The 19,587-nt window shown below is 34.6% G+C and overlaps 1 protein-coding gene across 3 annotated transcripts in view; it reads left to right on the forward strand.

The window, feature by feature from the left end:
* LOC134533648 (protein SCAI) overlaps nucleotides 1-15,745 on the forward strand; it is a 155,231-nt gene extending 139,486 nt beyond the window's left edge. For 2 of the 3 annotated variants that reach the window (XM_063371181.1, XM_063371180.1), the window contains exon 15: nucleotides 1,872-15,745. In XM_063371181.1, coding sequence (XP_063227251.1) covers nucleotides 1,872-2,015 — 144 coding nt within the window. In that variant the 3' untranslated portion in view covers nucleotides 2,016-15,745. The remainder of the gene's footprint in view (nucleotides 1-1,871) is intronic. The other variant, XR_010075353.1, reaches the window with a different exon arrangement.
* The last annotated feature ends 3,842 nt before the right edge of the window (nucleotides 15,746-19,587 follow it).

The raw sequence follows: 19,587 nt of genomic DNA on the forward strand, positions 1-19,587 counted from the left end.
GTGCAGTGCCTTCGGTTTAGGAAGATCACTCGAGATTTGTCGCGGTGACAATGGGGGACAAAGCGACAAAGTTTCTGGCGAGGAACTACAATTTTTTCCTATTAAAACATAATGGAGATTTGTCTATATTTCTTGGCTACAACGCCGTTTGAAAATGGCTAAAAATGGCAATTACAGTATGCTTTTAAAGCAACTTTCAATTGATATTTTCAAAATGTTATGCATTTAAAATGTTCACCAACATTTAAATTCTTTTAATGCGTCAACAGAAATGCTAAACGTGTAAAAGTATAGTAGTAATCTTCCGAATCCTGGATGACTGTATTAGAAAGTTTAACTCCATCTGATGCACGCTCTTAAATGAATATATTAAAAATATGTAAAATGTTATTAAATACAATTTATTAACTGTTAAAGTGATAAATAATACAAATAATTCAAAATTCAAGGTAGTATTCACAGGTTTTTGTGGTTGACCTTGCATTACAGTACGTATGGCTGAGCCCTGCGCGCCCACCACCCTCTATCGCAAAAAAGGTCGAGTGCATGACAAAATGTCGCAAATTTTATGCTCTACAATATTTATAATAGATGTTAACATCATTGGAGCAATAGAAACCGAGATAATCGCAAAAAAATATATATAATTTTTTTTTTACCTTTGACCTTGAATAACTTATGAAGCCGACATGAGCTTTTATGAGACTTTTGAGACAACTTTAGGAGGGCCAAAATGAAGGTATATACAAAAATTCAGCTTATCTCTTATTCCGATGTTGATTGCTAATTTGACTGGACTACTTCTTCATTTTTTCTGGAACAGCAACTATTTTTTTTTCGCTTCTGTTCTTCAGCAACAACTACTTCGTTTCACATCTCTTCTTGACCCGTCTTAATTTCTTCCTGGTTCTTCTTCATGTCGTCAAGCTCAGTCTTCATTGCATTCTTTGTCTCTTGGCAGTTCTTCATTTCATTCTTCATCTCTTCTTTACTATTATCAATTATATTCTTCATCTCTTCTTGACTATTATCAAAATAATTTCTTCATCTCGGCCCAGAAAGCCATTATGTTTTTAAGTTCGTCAGCTGCCATCTTTCGTGTCCAGGTACACTACCAGCCTATTACTACTGTCTTATGAATACACGGTAATTTCCCCTATGAGCTACCCTAAACCTCTTACCAATTACTAACACTAACTTTACTACTACTATTACACTCAAAACTAGCTACAGTCCATATTAACTCAATTCTCGAATAACTAAATTATTAAAAAAAAAAAATATTTGGTTAAAAAAATTTAAACTAAATTTATTTAGAGCCATCTCACTTCTGACACCAATAATGTTACACACTTATGTTGGGAGAACTGGGTTCATAAGGGATGGCCTGATTAAGTTTTATTAATTCTTAATATTTACTTTACTAATAAGTAATTGTACTTGAAATTGTCTGATCACTAATCCTTGGCTCTTGAAAATGTTTATTTGCAAGTCACTCAATGTCTGTCAAGTTCCTCAGTTCGCACTCCTCACACACACAGTCTCACGCCACTCAATCGCACTCTCGCGGTCCCGTCGCTCCTCGTCGCGCCACTCTATAGGGGGTCTCTCCCCCTCTTCGCCGATGTCGCACTTCCCCTCACTCGCGGAACTCTGCGAACTCTCGGAAGCCGGCATCGCTGCTCATATACCCTGGCTGCCTTCTCGAACGGACGAGAGCGGCCGTGGCGAGTCGTGTCATCCCGGGCCGATCCGATGCCCTAAACATGGAGAATGGCCGCACTGCGGCATCCTCTGTAGGCCCGCAGATAATAAGTGCTAATAAGTGCCAGTGAGAGTCGGAGGTGGAGCGGAGAGGGGGCTGGTTGCAGAGCCGGCTGTTCCGGCCGCAGTGCCAGCCCGCGCTGCCCGACGCAGACCTGCTGGACCACCCCGGGCTGCAGCACCTGGTGCTGGACCTGGCCGCGCACCTCGACGTGCGGGCTCACTTCGTGGACTCCAACGAGATGGACTGATGGCCGTCGGCGGGCGGCCCGCGCTGCCGACCCGAGTCCCGGCTCCTGCCCGTCTGCAGCTAGCACGCCCCGCGCGCCGCCCTCCCGCGGCTGGCTGTGTCGTGAGTGCGTACAACCCAGGGGGCACGCCCTTTCCAAACCACACCACACTCCCGATCATCCGCAAAACAGCCGAAAGTGGGAAACAAAAAAAGGAAACATTAATTTCAACTTAAAAATCTAAACATTTATGTACAGTAAAAGTTACAATTAACAGTAAAAAAAAAATTTAATGATGCTAAAACTTTAGTATTTAACTGAATAATTAACATACAATACATTTTAGTAATGTAAACATAAAAGTGCTCAACCATACGACTAGAAACAAAGCGCGACAAAGACAAAAATAGCAACGCATGCCAGCCTACTGCGTGAGTTCCGAGAATTCCTGTGCATTTTACTGTGTACTACACGCAATACACTCATCAGTAGAGTTCAAATTTGCTCACTTGTAATAAAGTACAGATTTACATATGTGTTGTATTTTTTCGTAGCATGCGCGGATAATAGGGAGTTTACTGTGCTACGTTCTAGGGCTTCCTGCCGCCATCCTGAGCGTGCACTTAGTCGCAAGAAGTACTCAACTCAGGTTGTTTGGTGGCTGGGCTCGGACCACAGATGTTTAATTTCTCTTCATGCGTAATGTAAACGACTTTTGTGAGCCACCGATCGCAGGCAGCCGCTCCTGGCTACTGTTGAACGATGACTGATGAGATGACACTAGACACCTGCGAGTACTCGAAATTCGAGTTTCGAGTCAAGTTTTTTAGTAATACTCGAACTCGAGCTCGTGGCTTTTCAACAACTCGAAATTCGAGCGAGCTTTTCTTGTACTGTACCTTTAGAAAAAAGACTCTCATTATATCGGAATAAAAGTCTTACAACACTATTATACTTTACTTTATAATGTAACATGATCAACCGTATACATGAACACATAATTTTTACGTACCCGGGATTTACGAATTTCCGTGATTAATTTGTTTTACTTGTATCATTTTCCGCATAGCATTAATGTATCACTTTCCCGCTTTATGCGGAAGTATATTCCGCATTTTACTGTATAAAGCATTTAAATTGTCCAGGGTTTCATCATTTACGCCATTAAATGTGTGATATAAAGTCCCGTTTGAAATTTTTATGAAAGTTCCTGCCTCAGTAATGGCGCACGTAAATATAAATATGAAGAAAAAACAAATGAACAACAACTTACGAAGAAATGTGGATGATGTACCATAACTACAGTACAAACCCAATAGTTATCTTCAGATAATTACCATAAAAAGAACTAAAGATTCTTTGTAGATACCATAACTACTACAGAAGCATGCAACTATAGTTGCCGTAATAACCGAGATGTGTATTTACCGTGATGGTAATGTATTTATTTAGGACATATTAAAATTAAAGAACATTATTGAAAAAAAAAAAGATATTAAATCTTGATATGTACGGTTGGCACATGTTGCTAAGAAATAATGCGATCTGAAAGAATGCAGTACTACTACGAAAAGTGAAAAGGGTACTCGTGGATTTTTAGGTTATGGCAGTCTCTTTCGTTTTTCAGTAATATCGGCCGAAAATTAATAAGCGTATCGGAAGTCGGCATAAATGCAGATTCAACTAAATATTGGCAAAATCGGCTTCTTCAGTACAGATCTACATTTGATGACATGAGTAAACATATTTCAGACTACAGGATATCAGGCCTCAAAGTGCTTTATTCACTGGAAAAAAGTGAGAAAAGTGACCTTTGTGATAGAAAAAGTGAGAAAAATGTGATCTCCAGGAAAATAAGTGACTAAAAAGGTGACCTGAAATATAACTGAAATAAATGTTACAAAAAATTTTGATTGTAGTAAAATAAAATGTTAGGTTATATATGGATCTAATAAAATACTGACAGTTATTCTATTAACTATTTAAAAACACACAAGTTACAAATTATGCACCAGTAGCAAAAAATTAAAAGAAACAAATTATTCACATACCTACCTAAGATGGTGAAAGAGAAGTCAACTGTGTAAACTGTGACTTAAAAGTGGTTTCCATGAAAATTCTATCAAGATTAACATTTTTATATTGTCTTATAAAATGAACTAAGAATTATATTAAGTAAGAAGACACCATAGGCCTACTACAAAACTGTATCTAGTCCAATTTAAGAACATTTCAACATCAGCAAACTTATGTCAGAACACTCCATCAACCCAAAACATCTAATTTTTTGAGTATTTTGAAAAATAGTCAGAAATAATTTTAGATTTCCTTTTCTCCACTGAGTGTTGTACAGTATCAACCTCAAGCTTCTTCTCTGCAGCTTCTTTTCTGACTCTGTTAACACCTTCCAACATGGCCTGGGCCAATCCAATTTCCTGCATATCTTTCTTTTCTACAGCCCTCTTTAATCTCTTATTTGCCTCCTCAAAAAGTGCATCTGCAGTCTTTCTTTTTTGCTGCTCTTCACTTTGCAAACTCTTCAATTTGTTCTCAGCACCAGCTATTATCTTTCTCTCATTTTTCAGTTTTTGTATTCTCTCTGCTTCCACTAATTTCTTTTCATCTGTTTCCAACTTCTTCCGAGCTGCTTCTTCTTTTAAAGCCTTCTCATTTTGCAAGTGTGTAAGGTAGCTGCTATGAGCTACACGAGCCATTGCTAATAGCTCTCTTGTAATGGGAACCAAATCAGGCTTGCTGTGGTACATCTTCATTATTGCACTCTTGACAGTCATTGCTGCATTGAGTGTTCTTTCCGACATGGAAGCTTTATCTTGAGTTAAGATGTGGGAGGACAAAGAAAACCCTCGCTCTAAGTCAGCATTTCCGTGTGAAAGAGCCAAAACAGATTTTACAACTTTAGCAACGTTTGGGTATTTGTCATCACCAATACTGTTCTTCAAAACAAAAAACTGAGCCCAGTAGTCATCTATACTGCCACCACACACACTTTCCTTTTCACACTGGAGTAGTTTCCATTCATTTAACAGAATACTTTCATCAATTACAATGGGCAGACCCTTTGCTAGAGCAACAATGTCTCGACAACTGCGGTGTAAAACCCTTTCTTCTGGCTGGAGGCAACGGCAATTCTTCAGAAGTGGTTTCAACATTAGGGGTGACTTTCTGATAACATGAGTAACAGCTTCAACATAATGGTTTTTCGCTCCAGCCAAAAACTCCAGCTGAAACCTTTCATCCACCTGTAACATATATCCTTTATGATTTGTAAATGTATTTCGAACCAAGAGTTAAGTGCCCACTATATATACTTATATATCCTAACTGCAAAAGCAAATTCTAAAACAAATTTACCAGTTGTTAAAATTGTTCATAATTGTCTAGAATAGGGTCTCTTGTGAAATACTTAAAAAAATGTCAAATTAAAATTTGAAAATAGGGTGCACTCAATAGTAACAACCTTTATCATTAATAACCTAAAATGATTTTCAAATTATAATTTTTTTCACTCCTATCATCAATAACATTTCGAAGTAAGTTAATCACACCTCCTGCCTGCTAGTTTTGTTTTTTTAGGGATCTACTTTTTTAAAATATAGATTTTTTTTTGGGGGGGGGGGGGGGGAAGAGATTGATAATAGGGGGAAATTTTTTTCAATTAAAAAAAAATCTTTTACAGTATTATTAAAGGAGGTGAATACTATTTAATTAATAAATTTTCTAATTTTTTTAACATTTTTGAAAATGCCTCTATTCTAGACAATTGCAAAATGGTTTATTGCACTACTGCAATGATCTGTGCATAATTTAGTACATTGTTTACACGTTGGAACCAAAGTTAAAAATGGTAGGCTACCATAAGAAATATATTACAAAAAAAAAATGATTCCAGGTCTTAAAAAAAAATTCCCCTACTGTTCCTTACAGGGGGAAAAAAATTTCCAGGTCAAGTGGCCACCCTGAAAGTACAATTTGAAGATTTAAATCTTAAACAACTAAATCTAGAAATTACCTTTGAAATTTCTGTCAAAATCTCTTTCTCAACATGGATTTTCTGGGCAGGAAGTAGGTTCTCTGTTTTTAGTAAATCTTCACTTACACCAACAGTTTGTATGAGTTCTGGTTTGCAAACCTTTCCAAGCAAAGTCTTAGCAAGAGTGTCTAGTTCATCATGTATAACATGTATCATTGGTTCTTCCTTCTGGAATGCACCAGTGAAGTGTGTGAATACTCTGGCACTGCTGCACACAAAAAGAAGTTCAGCCTTTATAGTAGGCTTCTTTAGTAAACTCACTATTCTCTTGTAGTTGTTGCTCTTGCCTAGGGGACATAACTTAGGAAGTATTTTTTGAGAGCTTCCCATTGTTTGATCAATCGTGATGCAGCTCCTTCTAAGATAAGCCACCTTGACGGAACATGCTTGATGAAACTATGTTTTGGAACAGATAGGTCATCTTGTATTTGTAAGTAGTCCTCACATCTTGAAGGCCAACCATCAAAAAAATCATGGACAGCAATTACCAAATCAGCTACATCTTCTCCAAGTTTATCAAGTCCACTGAGAAATGCATTGTGAAGTGTGTGGATGCTGCATGTGCCAATATTAACAAGGGGTGCCTTGCGAATAGAAACCAACTCTTCACATATAATACGAGCAACTTTCTTGTTGACATTAGGGCCATCACTCCCTAACATTAATATCTTCTGACGAGGTAACCCAGCATTGTCTAGTGCAGAATTAATTTTCTCAACTAGTATTTCGCCTGTAGCTGATCCAATAAAAAAGGTTTCAAGATGGTGAGTGATAATCTGTAGCTTCGTGTTAGACCAGTACCTGATAGCAATTTGCAGTTCCTTTCTACCTGTGTGGTTTGTTGTTTTGTCGTAGCATACTGAATAGTATGCACCATCCATGTCTTTCAAAATAACATTGCGAAAATATGGGCTTAATGCATCTGTTAGTAGATACCTAAATGTAGTGCCGCTCAGGCTGAAGTCCTCAGGCACACCCTCACCAAACATACTTTTAAAAACGTCAGCTATTCCTCCACAAGATGATGCTGAATAATTTGAAATAATACATTTCATTACACATTTCAGTTCTGCACTTGTTGCACGATCTCGTACACTGTAAAGACATTTAACATGGTTTTCTGAGGACACTTCACTTGATGTGGAAGCTGAACATGAAGGTTGAACGACCGTGAATTTTAGCTGACTAGGAGCCAACTTATTCCGACATTCACTCTTTTGTCGCTCGGAAGTAGCATGCTGAGATAGTGCTTGATACCCTTTGGTTGATATTTTGATTGTGACACAGCAAACTGCACAAAAAACATCAGTATCGTTACGTTTTTTTGCCCACTCGTTAATGATATATCCATTATCATCGCGCCTCTCTAGCCACTCGCTACGAAAACGACACTTCCCCATCTTCACCACAACATCAAAAAATTACGATATTATTTCCCGGTTACTTGTTTATCTCAAATAATAGTATATCATGACACAAGTAATATCGCTAGCCAAGGCCCGTAAGGACAAAACTAAATTAAGACAGTAATCAGACTAACTACAGAGCACACTGGCGCGAACATAGGTTATCTCCCATCACGTGGGAAGCCTACTACTTACATAGTTTCAGTTCCCTGCAAGAATTTCCGAAGATTTCCGAAGTTTTGCGTTTTGGTATTAACGCCACTTCAGCCGCTAAATCAGAAGTTCAAGCATGTTGTGACTGACCTGACCTGACCTGACCCGACCCGACCCGACCCTTCCATTTTTTTAAATTTCAATTTTTGAGAGAAATCCGAAGTTGCATGAACGTGGTAGGGAACCGAAACTACGTGAGTTGTAGGCTACCGCCATCACGTCAGCCAATCGATACTGTAGGGCGAATCGATTAATGGATAGTTCGACTTCAGTTGTTGTTTACGCTTTTACGCATGTAAAAAACGATCTAGACACCATCCGTGTTATGGCAAACGGCAAATACCTTGATTACAGTCAAAACCACAAATTCAAGCATTTAATTAATGTCACTTTCATTAACGGAAATCCAAATTTTGGGCACCAATATCGAAAAAAAATTAAATTAAGTGACTGTTTAAAAAATAGTGACAAAAAAGTGATTGATGAAAAATAAGTGACTGTAAGTGAGTTAAGTGACCATTTTCGACCCCTGGGATATTGAAAAGACTAATTTCCATGTAGGTTTATTGTGTGTATGTTTTTTTTTTTGCAAGTGTAAATTGAATTAAGTAAAATGCTTCTATTTTTATTACTTTCAATTGATTAAACTTTAATGACAAGTTACAAATATTGACACTAATTTTGAGGTTAAACAATTTTACTTAAGCATTCCAGCCACACAGGTTGCCAGCGAGAGACGCTTCTCTTCTGCTGTAAACACCATCTCCAATCGTAGAGCTAATTTAACTCCTGAACGTGCAGAACAAATTATTTTTCTGCATGATAGATTGAAGAACAGAATTTAATACTCTATGACAATCTCTCTCAGAATTTTTGTGCCGAAAAGTGGAAATGTTGAAACAATGTAAATGTACTTTTCAAACAACATGATTTTTTGTGCTCAGTTTGTTGAAGCTCAGTAAGGACTCCAGAAAAATTGACAAGGATGAAATTATTCCAAAGATATGTTACATTTACACAAAAATATACTCTTGAACTGTGGTTATTTTAGTTGGATGATATCAGTTACTAATGAACCAATGGAAACAGGTTAGATTCAATGGCAAAAGTGTTTTTTTTTCCTAGCAGTGCAAATTATAAATGCACTCTGTAAATAGTTACCCAAAATTAATAAGCCCACTTCATTTTAATACTTTATTCAAACATTATACCTACTAAGTTTAAGGTAAAAATAATTTCCCAAAAGTGTAACTGTACCACAAAAGCTCAAGCTTCGAGAACTTTCAAGTAGGCTCGCTCGAGCTTGGCTCAAAGTAAAATTCTTAGGCTCGCAGACCTCTAATGTAGGTCTATCTATTTAGTAGGCTAACAATGATAATGGTTTCTTTTTTTATTTCCATATTTTTCTCAAAAGTTCTCACATTTTATTACTCCATCGCAGTAAATTTATGTGCAATAAACTTTAAAAAAAACTCGAACTCGACTCGATACTCGCGAGTATTTTAGCAAACTTGCTCGAGCTCGACTCGAAGTGAAAATCCTCTGCTCGCAGGTCCCTAGATGACACGACTGCCTACCGCCACGCAACATCACCAACCAGTCACAACACAGCTTCCTTGTACTTACATCTAGGCATTTCTGCAAAAAAAAATAAACATACAAAAAACAAAACCTATTCTGATTGGCTGGCGCAAAAACATGATTGTTTACCTAGCAAACTACATGACGTACATGAAGGAACAAATGGGAAGTATGAAAAGTGCTTTCTGGTAAATTAGACAACTAATACTGAAGTGAAAGGTTGGTTGGATGACGTTAGCTACAAAAGTTAAACATTAAAGGTTTGGTATGATTTCTAAATTTTTTTTAAAAAAAAATAAGCAACTAACTTTACCTAACCAACCTTAAACTTCAGATATGCAGCAAAACTTCATATATTTCACAAAAAAAAATGTGCATTTTTAAAATTCTATATTTGCAGAACAGATTAAATGAGTTCATATTTATGTAATTCACAAGTTTTTGTTATGACAACCAGGTAAGCTCTTATTTACTTCATCAATATTACAAACACATTTCTGCTAATTTCCTCAGAAATCCAGAACCATTATCTACATTGGTTAATTTACTTTCTGAGTCAAATCATCTATTTTGTCATAGATACATAAAGTAAGTATGCAGCCACTGTGACGCATGGTGGTAGATCGATTTTAAATAAAGCAAAAGCATACTTTAGAAATGTTCCAAAATTTGAAAGGAAAAATAACTTGACACAAATTTTATTAGAATGGGCAATGAACATAAATTTAATTACGTTGCAATTTATGAAGTTTTTTAAAACTTTCATGTATTTTATGTAGGCCTGTGTGAATTTTCAAATACGTTTTCTAATTTTTATTATTGGTATTTTATTTAACTTCAAGTATTAACACTTCGAAATAAGGAATACAAGTGGTTACGAGTAGTGGTGCACCGATATGTCTTTACCGATTACCGATTTGATTACCGACTATGAGAGCAATAATCGGCAGATACCGATTCAGTTACCGATTATAATGAAGAAATTTTTTTAAGTGTAATAATGCACACAAAAATGTTTATTCACATGTGAATTTAATAACAAGATTAGGTAAAATCGAGAATACAGTGATAATAACAGTACAAAAATATATAAAATACACTATTAAGTCATTGCAAAGTGTAAATTAAATTAACTTCTATTTATATTTGTTATTGTAAACAACTTGAACTACAGTCTAATAATTGTAATTTACAATGGGTAAGTTTTTGTTGCGGAAAACTAGCATTATTATTGACTATCACATAAGGTTGCGTCAAGAAATTACCGTTTAATAATGTAAACATGCTGCTTTATTTTGTTCACTTTAATTTATAGAAAAATGTTTCCACACTTCACATTTTTTCTCACTACTCGCCATCTCACTATATTTATATAAAAATGACTAAAAACCAATTCTAGCACATGTGATTTTATTTATGTTGACTGAATATATAAAATTATAAATACTTTTTCACTTTTCACGTCATACAAATAACAAACGGATAATGTTACCAAAGACGCCCATAACGAGTTTGTAAAACGCAGTGATAAAAACTAGAAGGTATCGGGACCGCGATTTTGAACCGCTACTACGACTCGAAAAGATTGATTGTCATAGAATCCACTGCAACTGCTTGTGGTATTTCGATTGCGTGCCATCTATTTTACGTCTCTGGCTATAGGTAATGTACAAGGCCACTAAACAAAAGACGAAACGTAAATAAACGTGTAGGAAAAATGTTTTTTTTATTGTTCGAGGCAATGAGATTTATTAAACTTAACGAAATATCTGTAATTATGATATGACGGAGTTAGATGAATTTTGTAATATATACAAATATTACTGTATTTCATGCTAAAATGTGTAACAAAATATTACACGGTAAAAACCTACTTAATTACGCCGGGACGTAAATAATCGGCAAAGTAATCGTTAAGATAATCTCCGATTACGATTAATCGGTAAGTACCCATAATCGCCGATTACGATTGATCGGTATCCGCATCGGTGCACCACTAGTTACGAGTATTGGACATAGCCTACCTGGGAGTTTGTCATATACGGATGTTCACTGTTGAAGTTGTAATTTTTGTAATGTAAAAACCCAGTTTATATATTTTATTGGGACAGCATTGTAACAATCATGAACAATGCTCTGCGGTTTAAACAAGTAGCAAAAATTCAAATTTGTTTTACTACTGTTGAGCATATAGTAGCTGAAATACCTTATGGCCCATTTAAAACACGGACATTTTAACATTTTTAACTTCAAAACTAACTATTATTTGTATTTATTTCATCTCGCATACCAGTAGTGGGGGAAAATAAATAAACATCAACAACCATAGACTACGACATAAATTACGGACACTTCTTTGCGGTGGTCATTAAAGAAAGTGAAGGCCATCGTTGCAATGGTGTATAAATTAATATTCACTATCAAACTACCACCATGTAACTTAGTAGCAGTTTACTTGAAGTATATGTCTATAACAAAACAGACATAGAGACTCAAAAACCAAATAAACAAACCTGAATACGATTCCAGATTTTTCTGAGCAAAAATACAGCTTACCTGGCTGCTGTCAAAAACGTAAACACGGGAACAAAAATGTTTTAGATATGTAAATAGGAGTTCTTTTAATAACTATTTAACAAATACAGTATTTTAAAAAAATTCACGGTTTTCGTGAAATGGAATGGACTTAAAAGTATGTATTTTGCGGTTTGCTAAAATTTTCTGGAATAATATGTAGAGTAGCTTGACCTGAGAAATAAAGTGAATAAAAATGGAAGTGAAAGGTATGTTAGTTTAGGTTAGCTAAATAGAAACTTTTTTTTCTAAGAATATAAATATTTTAACAAACATTTTACATAGATACACCCTCTTTTATCGCATAATCGTCGCACCCATATTTTAGGGCGTCAAAATTGGGATAAAAAAACTTCTCGCGTGAACGTTGCATGTTCTTTTTGGTCCCGCTATTAGATGCCAAGCGCTTTGTGTAGGTATCTTTTCCGTATAAAACGATGTATTTTAAAGTATAAATCTAATATTTATTTGGACATTACAACTTACTTATTTATTTAACAGAAATACGAAGTTGTCTGACGTGTAAATTTTCTTTTAAAGACTTTTAAAACGTTATAACCTTCATCTGTTCGTCTGCATCGCCGCGGTTTACCGCTTACAAAAATGTAGCCAGCGCTCGTTGAAATCTTTAATGTTTGGTTATGTTGCTTCCTGTATAGAGCGCGCACACGTAGTTGAATATCGTTATCTCGCCGATGCATGCAACGCGCACTCTCTATCATGTGCCGAGTTTACTACATTTGATAGCCTGCACTCTTTCCTGGTAAGTGTATACTATGACGGTAGTTACGCGTTAGTTCACGTCACAGATTGAAGTCGCTTGCGTTCGTGTCACAGATTTAGTTTTTCTATTTAAAGTTAAAGAAAGGTTTTTGTTTAATGAATTATTAATATAAATTGTTAGGCATGCTCTTTTATACTCCACCATTTTTAAATAAACGTACTTTCCATGAACGGGTTTTGTTTTTATGAATAAGTTTATCTAAAAAAAATTTTTTTTCCTTTTCCGCATAATCATGGCACCCCTACTTTTCAAACTTAATTTTAGAATAAAATGTGCGACGATTATGCGAGAAAACATAGTAATTTTTATATCTGTTTTAACCCAACAAACCTCACTTCAGTATCATTTGTTTATTTTTCCAGAAACTTTTTCAGTACATATTTATCTTTTTTTTGCTTTATGTATTTGTTAAGTGATTGAAAAATAATTTTTAGGGTGGATCATGTACATTCCACTATTTGTGTCCAAAAACACGAGAAATATTTGCCATTTTCACATGAAAGGCCAGCAGTATGCTATAGATTTGTGACAGCAAAAACCTTTGAAAAGAAAATACACCAATCCCTCACTTAGCACAACTAATTTTTCGTGTTATCCGAAATTGTGTATTCTGAAGCATTGGTCTTCATAAATAGCAAGACTAATTTACTTAATGTGTTCCAAAATGTGTAGGGAAATATGCTTTACGTAATATAAATGTGTATAATAACACTCAATGATAAATATGTCACACCATTTATCTTTATAAGCCCACCATCGAATACTTTGTATGACAAATACGACACTGTATAGCGGGAGATACGGGTAGTTATCGTCAGTCGACTGATTGACTTGCCCGCCCGGGCGTGACCTTCAACTCACGTCGTGTACCTTTCCACAAACTTTCCATATTATCCTTTACTGGCAGTGAAACCAATATTACTGTCCAGATATTTATATTTTAATTTTTCAAAAACCATAGTGCTTATTCGTGTATCACCGCGTGATTCACATCAATCCTGTCAGGCCCTTGATTTTTTTTTTTTTTTGCACCATTCATTTAACAACCTTTTCCATGTGAATCATCTGTTCATTTCTGTTACGGTATCAAATGTCAAATATATTCCCGCTAGTATAACCAACAGCATCATACTTTTATAAAAGTTTGTTAGACTCCTTATTTTGTACGATTGTGTGCACAGTTGACTTGCTTAAAACTAAAGTGCGACCAACATAAGTGTGGCCTCACCATAATATTTCATACATTTCTATATAAAGCCAAAATAATAATATTAAACCTATATGCTGATAACAATGTTTTGCTTATTCATCTTACTTATTATTACCATTGATGAACTATTTTCAAAATCTACCATAATATTATCTGTTCTTGTATGCTTCTTTGTGCATAATTTTTTTTACCCTTAATATTACCATAATCCATTTTATTACTTAACACCTTAAAAACCTTATGAAACTACTTGAGCATGACTCAGCTGAAAAATAATCAAACCTGGACTCATTTTGTAGATACAAATACTGAACTCTGCTCTATACCTGAAAATTTACAGACACGTTTTTTTATTAGCCCATGATAAATGCATTACAGTGAAGTTCAATATAGACTCTTGTTAATAAACAAGTGTGTCTTCTGTTTCAGTTATTATTATTTATCAGTTATTCAAGATGATATATTAAATAAAGAGTTTTTAAATACTTTCTTGTACATACCTATATAAACAAGAAATAGAGCACCTTCAATATATATTCTTTATATTTGAAATGAACATAATTTTTATTGGTTTCAACTAACTTCTTATTACAATGTGGTCAGTTACTGAAAAGCTACATTTTTATTTAGAAAGAATTATTTAAAGGTTTGTTGCTGTGGTGTCACATTGGTTTTTTTACCATGTATGGTGAAGTATGCAGTTTGTGTCAAACTAAACTAGTTCAAACGTAAAGTAAGTTTGTTAGAGCAGTAATAACACTGTATTTCGTCACACTCGGTCAATCCCTTTTAATTAAATTTCAGAATTGGGGTTGTAGGCCATGTGAGTACATACCAGTATCTTGTCATGCTACGAAGTCTGTAAATGATAAATATGTTATGATCGGAAGTTCTTTGAAACAGAAGTTTGGAAATGTTGTGCCCTCTGGTGAATGAGAGTTCTGTTGTAATGTGAATCATGAACCATCTTGCACCTTTGGTTCAGTGACTGCTGTCACACGATGCTTTGTAAAACTTTTCATAATTGAATGTGTAAATATATTGTCATTATTATTTCTATATTATTAATCACTGAGGATTCTGTTGTTGCAGCTTTGAAAGAAAAACACTTCTCAGTAAATTCTAAATGGGAGTAAAGGAATGCGGTATAGGCAGCGTTGTTGAGTGACATTCCATGCACAGTAGCGAAGAAGCAATTGTGATAAGCTTGTATTGTGTTACAAGGTAGGTAATGGCATGGGTGAAAAATTACCTGATATTTCAAGTGAATTGATCCTTTTTATAGCTTTAAATATGGTAATATAAAACAGTTGTTGTAGAAAAAAAACTTTAAAACCATTGCGTGCAGCAGTGAATGTTTGAAATGGTCGACCAGACGACTTGAGTGCTTGCTGCCGTACACGGGTGTGTGTATCGTGCGGTCGACCCGGGCCAGAGAGTACGAGTGGTTGCTTGTTCTCCCAGGTTTTCTTCGTCCTTTCCTGTTTAGACATTTTTGCTAGCTACTTGCCCGTGCAAGATTCCAGCAGAATGATGATGTAGAAATTCCAATTAAAACCACTGCCAATTAAAAGGAGGCTACAATTATGAAATTAGATTATGCAAAGTCTCCAAATTTCTGTTTGCAGTAAAGGTATGTGTGAGGGGCATAGTGGCTGCTGTGGTACTAGCTAAGCTGAACCTCTATACAAATCAAGGCATTACTTAAGTCCATGAGGAATGATTTGTGTAGTATGTATTTTCTGATAAAGTAATGATAGGATGGAGAAGTCAATCTTCAGAACTTGTTGCATAATTTTGCAGTGTTTTATTTGTGCTGTGAAGATTTTTTTCTGAAAAGTATGATATTATATCCTTAGTTCCTATTGTTTCATTTTGTATCTCAAATACTGTTTCTTCAATTTTGAGCATAAAAAAATTATAACTTTTGAATCAGTTGTTTACTTCTAAAGAGAAATAATATATATATTTTTTTATAAAGGAGTTTTCCTCCAAATGAGAACATTTTTTCTCATAGAGAGGTAAGATGCCTTGTGTTAGATACAGTTTTGTTTTGGACTTAGCTAACAGTTTGTTATGAGAAGTTTATATATATATATATATATATATATATATATATATATATATATATATATATATATATCAGGGTTTACTATATGTGAATGCTTTGTTAGAATAATTTTTATAATGCAGGATGTAGTTATATATTATATGAGATATTATTACAATAATTCCTCTAATTGGTATTTTTTATTTCTTTGAATGTTGCTGCTGTTCAGAAACTATATTTAGCAGGTTTTAAGTGTTTCTTTGAATATAATTAATATTCTACATTGCATTATTTGTGTTAATTGGTTTCTTTTTTGTGTAAAAATGTGATAATTTTTGTCTGTTATACTTGGACAATTCATCTATTACTAGTCAATTTTACTAGTCATTACTTATTAGGTTTGCAAATTTTTTGCTGGTAAATTTTGTGTTGTGTATTATTGATTAAATATTTTTGATAATTTTATGTTGTGACATTTGCCCCTCATAGAATGATGGTACTGCACCAAATTCTCATAGAGAAAAACTGAATGAAATGTAGTAATTTCATGTTTGTAATTTGGGGAGCAAAATAATTAATGTACTGCCTGTGTATTTATTTTCAGTGTCAGATTTTGACAATGTGAAGTGTGTTTTGTGGGTGTGTTGAATGATGCTGTCTTTGTTGAACTATTTATTACAGACATTAGTACGTTAGAGTCATGTTATATTTAATAGGATTACATTCACCATGCTACATGTACATAAATTATAACCACACTGTTTATCTCTCTGTATATACTTATACATTTCGAACAATTGACATAGCAAATTAACGAAACAGTATTTAATGTTCCAAGTTGGTGACGCTTGTGGGAAGTAAGTCTACATCTTTACATCCGTTCATATCAGAGCAAATCAGTGTGAAGTGCGGCAGGGAGGAGAGACTGAGTGTAGTTGATGTGTGATCTCCAAGCATGTCCAAGTGGAAGCTAAATTTTTGGAAATTTTTGGCTGGCAAGTTTTAGATCTCTTGTTTGAAAGCACGTTTCCATATCAGTATTTCCCGTTCTAAAATAAGTGTGTGCCTCTTAAATGATATTCTTGCAATTTCTTTATGGTTGACTTACGTTCCATTGTATATTTAGTACAACAACTCTATGCATTAACACATTTCCAATATTGTAAATGATAGTTTATGTTTTTAGTGAAATGTCATTTTAATTTTTTTTATGTTCAAGTTAATGTATTAGTGTCATTTGTATAAAGTAGCTTTCTGTTGAGTTAGCACTGCCTGTGAATACCTATAAATACTACGAACAGTGGAAGTAACTTTGTGTGTTCCTGCAACTTTCACGCATGCCTGTCTGCCTTGGCCAACGTGTACCCAGAATGTGCGGACACTAGGCCTCTGCAAATATCAGTTTTTTAGTTTGAATCAAATACAAATACAAATACCAAATTAGTTTCAAATACGAATATTGAATTCAAATAGTAAGAATGAGAATTGGAACAAAACTATAAAGTTTTATTCACGTCATGTAAAACATATGTAGGACAAAAATGGGAAATGAAATGTATTGTGTTCTGGAAAATGAGACAATTAATATTGAAGTAAAAGGTTAGTTAGACGAAGTTAGCTAGAATAATTAAAAACATAAAATGTTTGTTAAAACATCAAAATTTTTAAAAACCCTTGTATTTGTATGCAGATAATCTAACATAACCAACCTTTCGCTTCGGTGTTTATTTGCCTTATTTCACAGAACCAGCTACTCCAAATATTAATCCACAAAATTTTTGGAACCCAAAAAATACAGCAAAATTTGAAAAATTTTACAAAAAAAAATTGAAATTTTTAAAACTTCTTTGTTTGCAAAATAAATTTAAAAAGTTCATATTTACATAATTCATACGTTTTCATTGTTACGGCAATCAGGTAAGCTATATTCACTTATGCAGTATTACAAACACATTTTCTACTAATTTCCTCAGAAATACATTTTGTTAATTTACTTTCTGAGTTAGAACGTCTATTTCATCATAGACACATAAGGTAAGTATGCTGCCACTGTAGCATATGGTGGTAGATCAATTATTGTATCTGTCGATTTGTAGGGCGGTGCATCTATCGTGTTCATTTCTTTTGATGGCCTTCTTAAAGTAGTGTGTATATTGTGGGTTGTGGAAGTTGTGTGTTAATTATTTTACCCACTACAAGTACATGTGATAAAAGGAGTATAAATAACAGTTGGTTTTCATGTTTGTATTGCTACAAATAGTTCTTGTGTTTTGAATCGTACATGTGAATTTTTTCACTACTGTTTTACGAGACAGTAATTAAATAACTTTTAATACTTGCGTGTTAAAACTGCGGGTATTATGCTAGTTTTTGATAATGGTTCTTGTTAGAACTTCTGATTTGGGTATTTATTTTGTAAAAATGACTTAACTTTATTTCTGAACATTGGTAAACGACAAACTCACAAGCTATGCTGTGTCTTATATTCGTTACCAATTGTATAATTGTTATTTCAAAGTGTTAGTATTCAATGTCGAATTGAATACAAGTAATAAACTAACCATATTCTAATTGAAAAATTTGACAGTTCGCAATGGCCTAGCGTACGCACCTGGGGTCCAGACAATGGCACGTACATATCAAACTAATAATGTGCCAAGTTCTTGCAGCTGTCTCTAGGAGAATGGTGTTTGCCAAGTATGCATAACGTCTTCATTGTGTGAACAGCAAGTTAATTACTGAAACTGTACTGATTTGCCGGTCATTGCATTTTCATGAATTTGTCTCCATTGCGTTTCACGTTGCACGATTGTAGTTCCCCGCTGTCCAACTCACTTTTTGCCACGGAGTTTGGCGCTGACTTGTGATAATAATATTCCATATCCTTACACGCTTGCTTGCTGTGTATTCTGTAGCTGAGGCTCGTTACGGGAACGTGAGAGCAGAAACATCTCCTTCATTCCTTAGATTAAAAATAATGAGAAAACTTTCAGAAAAATTTGTCTCATTCAAGTTGGAAAGTTCAAGTTCTCAGCAGCAGTTTGTTGTCTGTTGTCAGTAGTTACCCCAAAGTTTCCTTGGATGACATGTGTAACCCTCGCTTTCTGACTTGAACCTTCATCTGCGTGTTTATTCTAATGTGTTGCTGCAAGGTTGTGCAACCTGCAGCTCTACTTTAAAGTTCTGTGTGTAACGGTGCATTTACCTGTCACCTGTGTTCTGTTGTTTTTTCCAATAATTATTTTGCATGGTCACAGAAAGTTTTAATTGGTTTTGTCTAGCAGATCCTTAACCAATTTATTTCCATTTTAACAAAGTATTTTGTTGCATTGATCATGGGTTGCAAAACATCAATTGTTATTCATGTTAAATTAGTAGATGATGGTGCATGTCTCTATTGTTACTTTGAAGTATACTATTGGACACTTGAAGCTCAAAGTAGAGAACGCTTTTGTTATTAAATGTACAACTCCAGTCTAAGATTGGAAAAGATATCTTCTAAAGAGGATTTCTGTTGATGCTGTGTATCTGGATAGAATCATTTGTAGTAAATGCAATAATTAATATAATCCATTTCACCATAATTCAGTAAAATTGACATATTTTTACATGCTTAATTCTGACCAGCCAAGATTTATAAATATGTGGCTGTTCAAAATTTTGTTAGTATTTTCTAACAATTAAAATTTAAACATACTAAAAAAGAAATATTAACCATTAAAAA

The sequence above is a fragment of the Bacillus rossius genome, chromosome 7, assembly GCF_032445375.1.
Source record: "Bacillus rossius redtenbacheri isolate Brsri chromosome 7, Brsri_v3, whole genome shotgun sequence".
NCBI lineage: Eukaryota > Metazoa > Arthropoda > Insecta > Phasmatodea > Bacillidae > Bacillus > Bacillus rossius.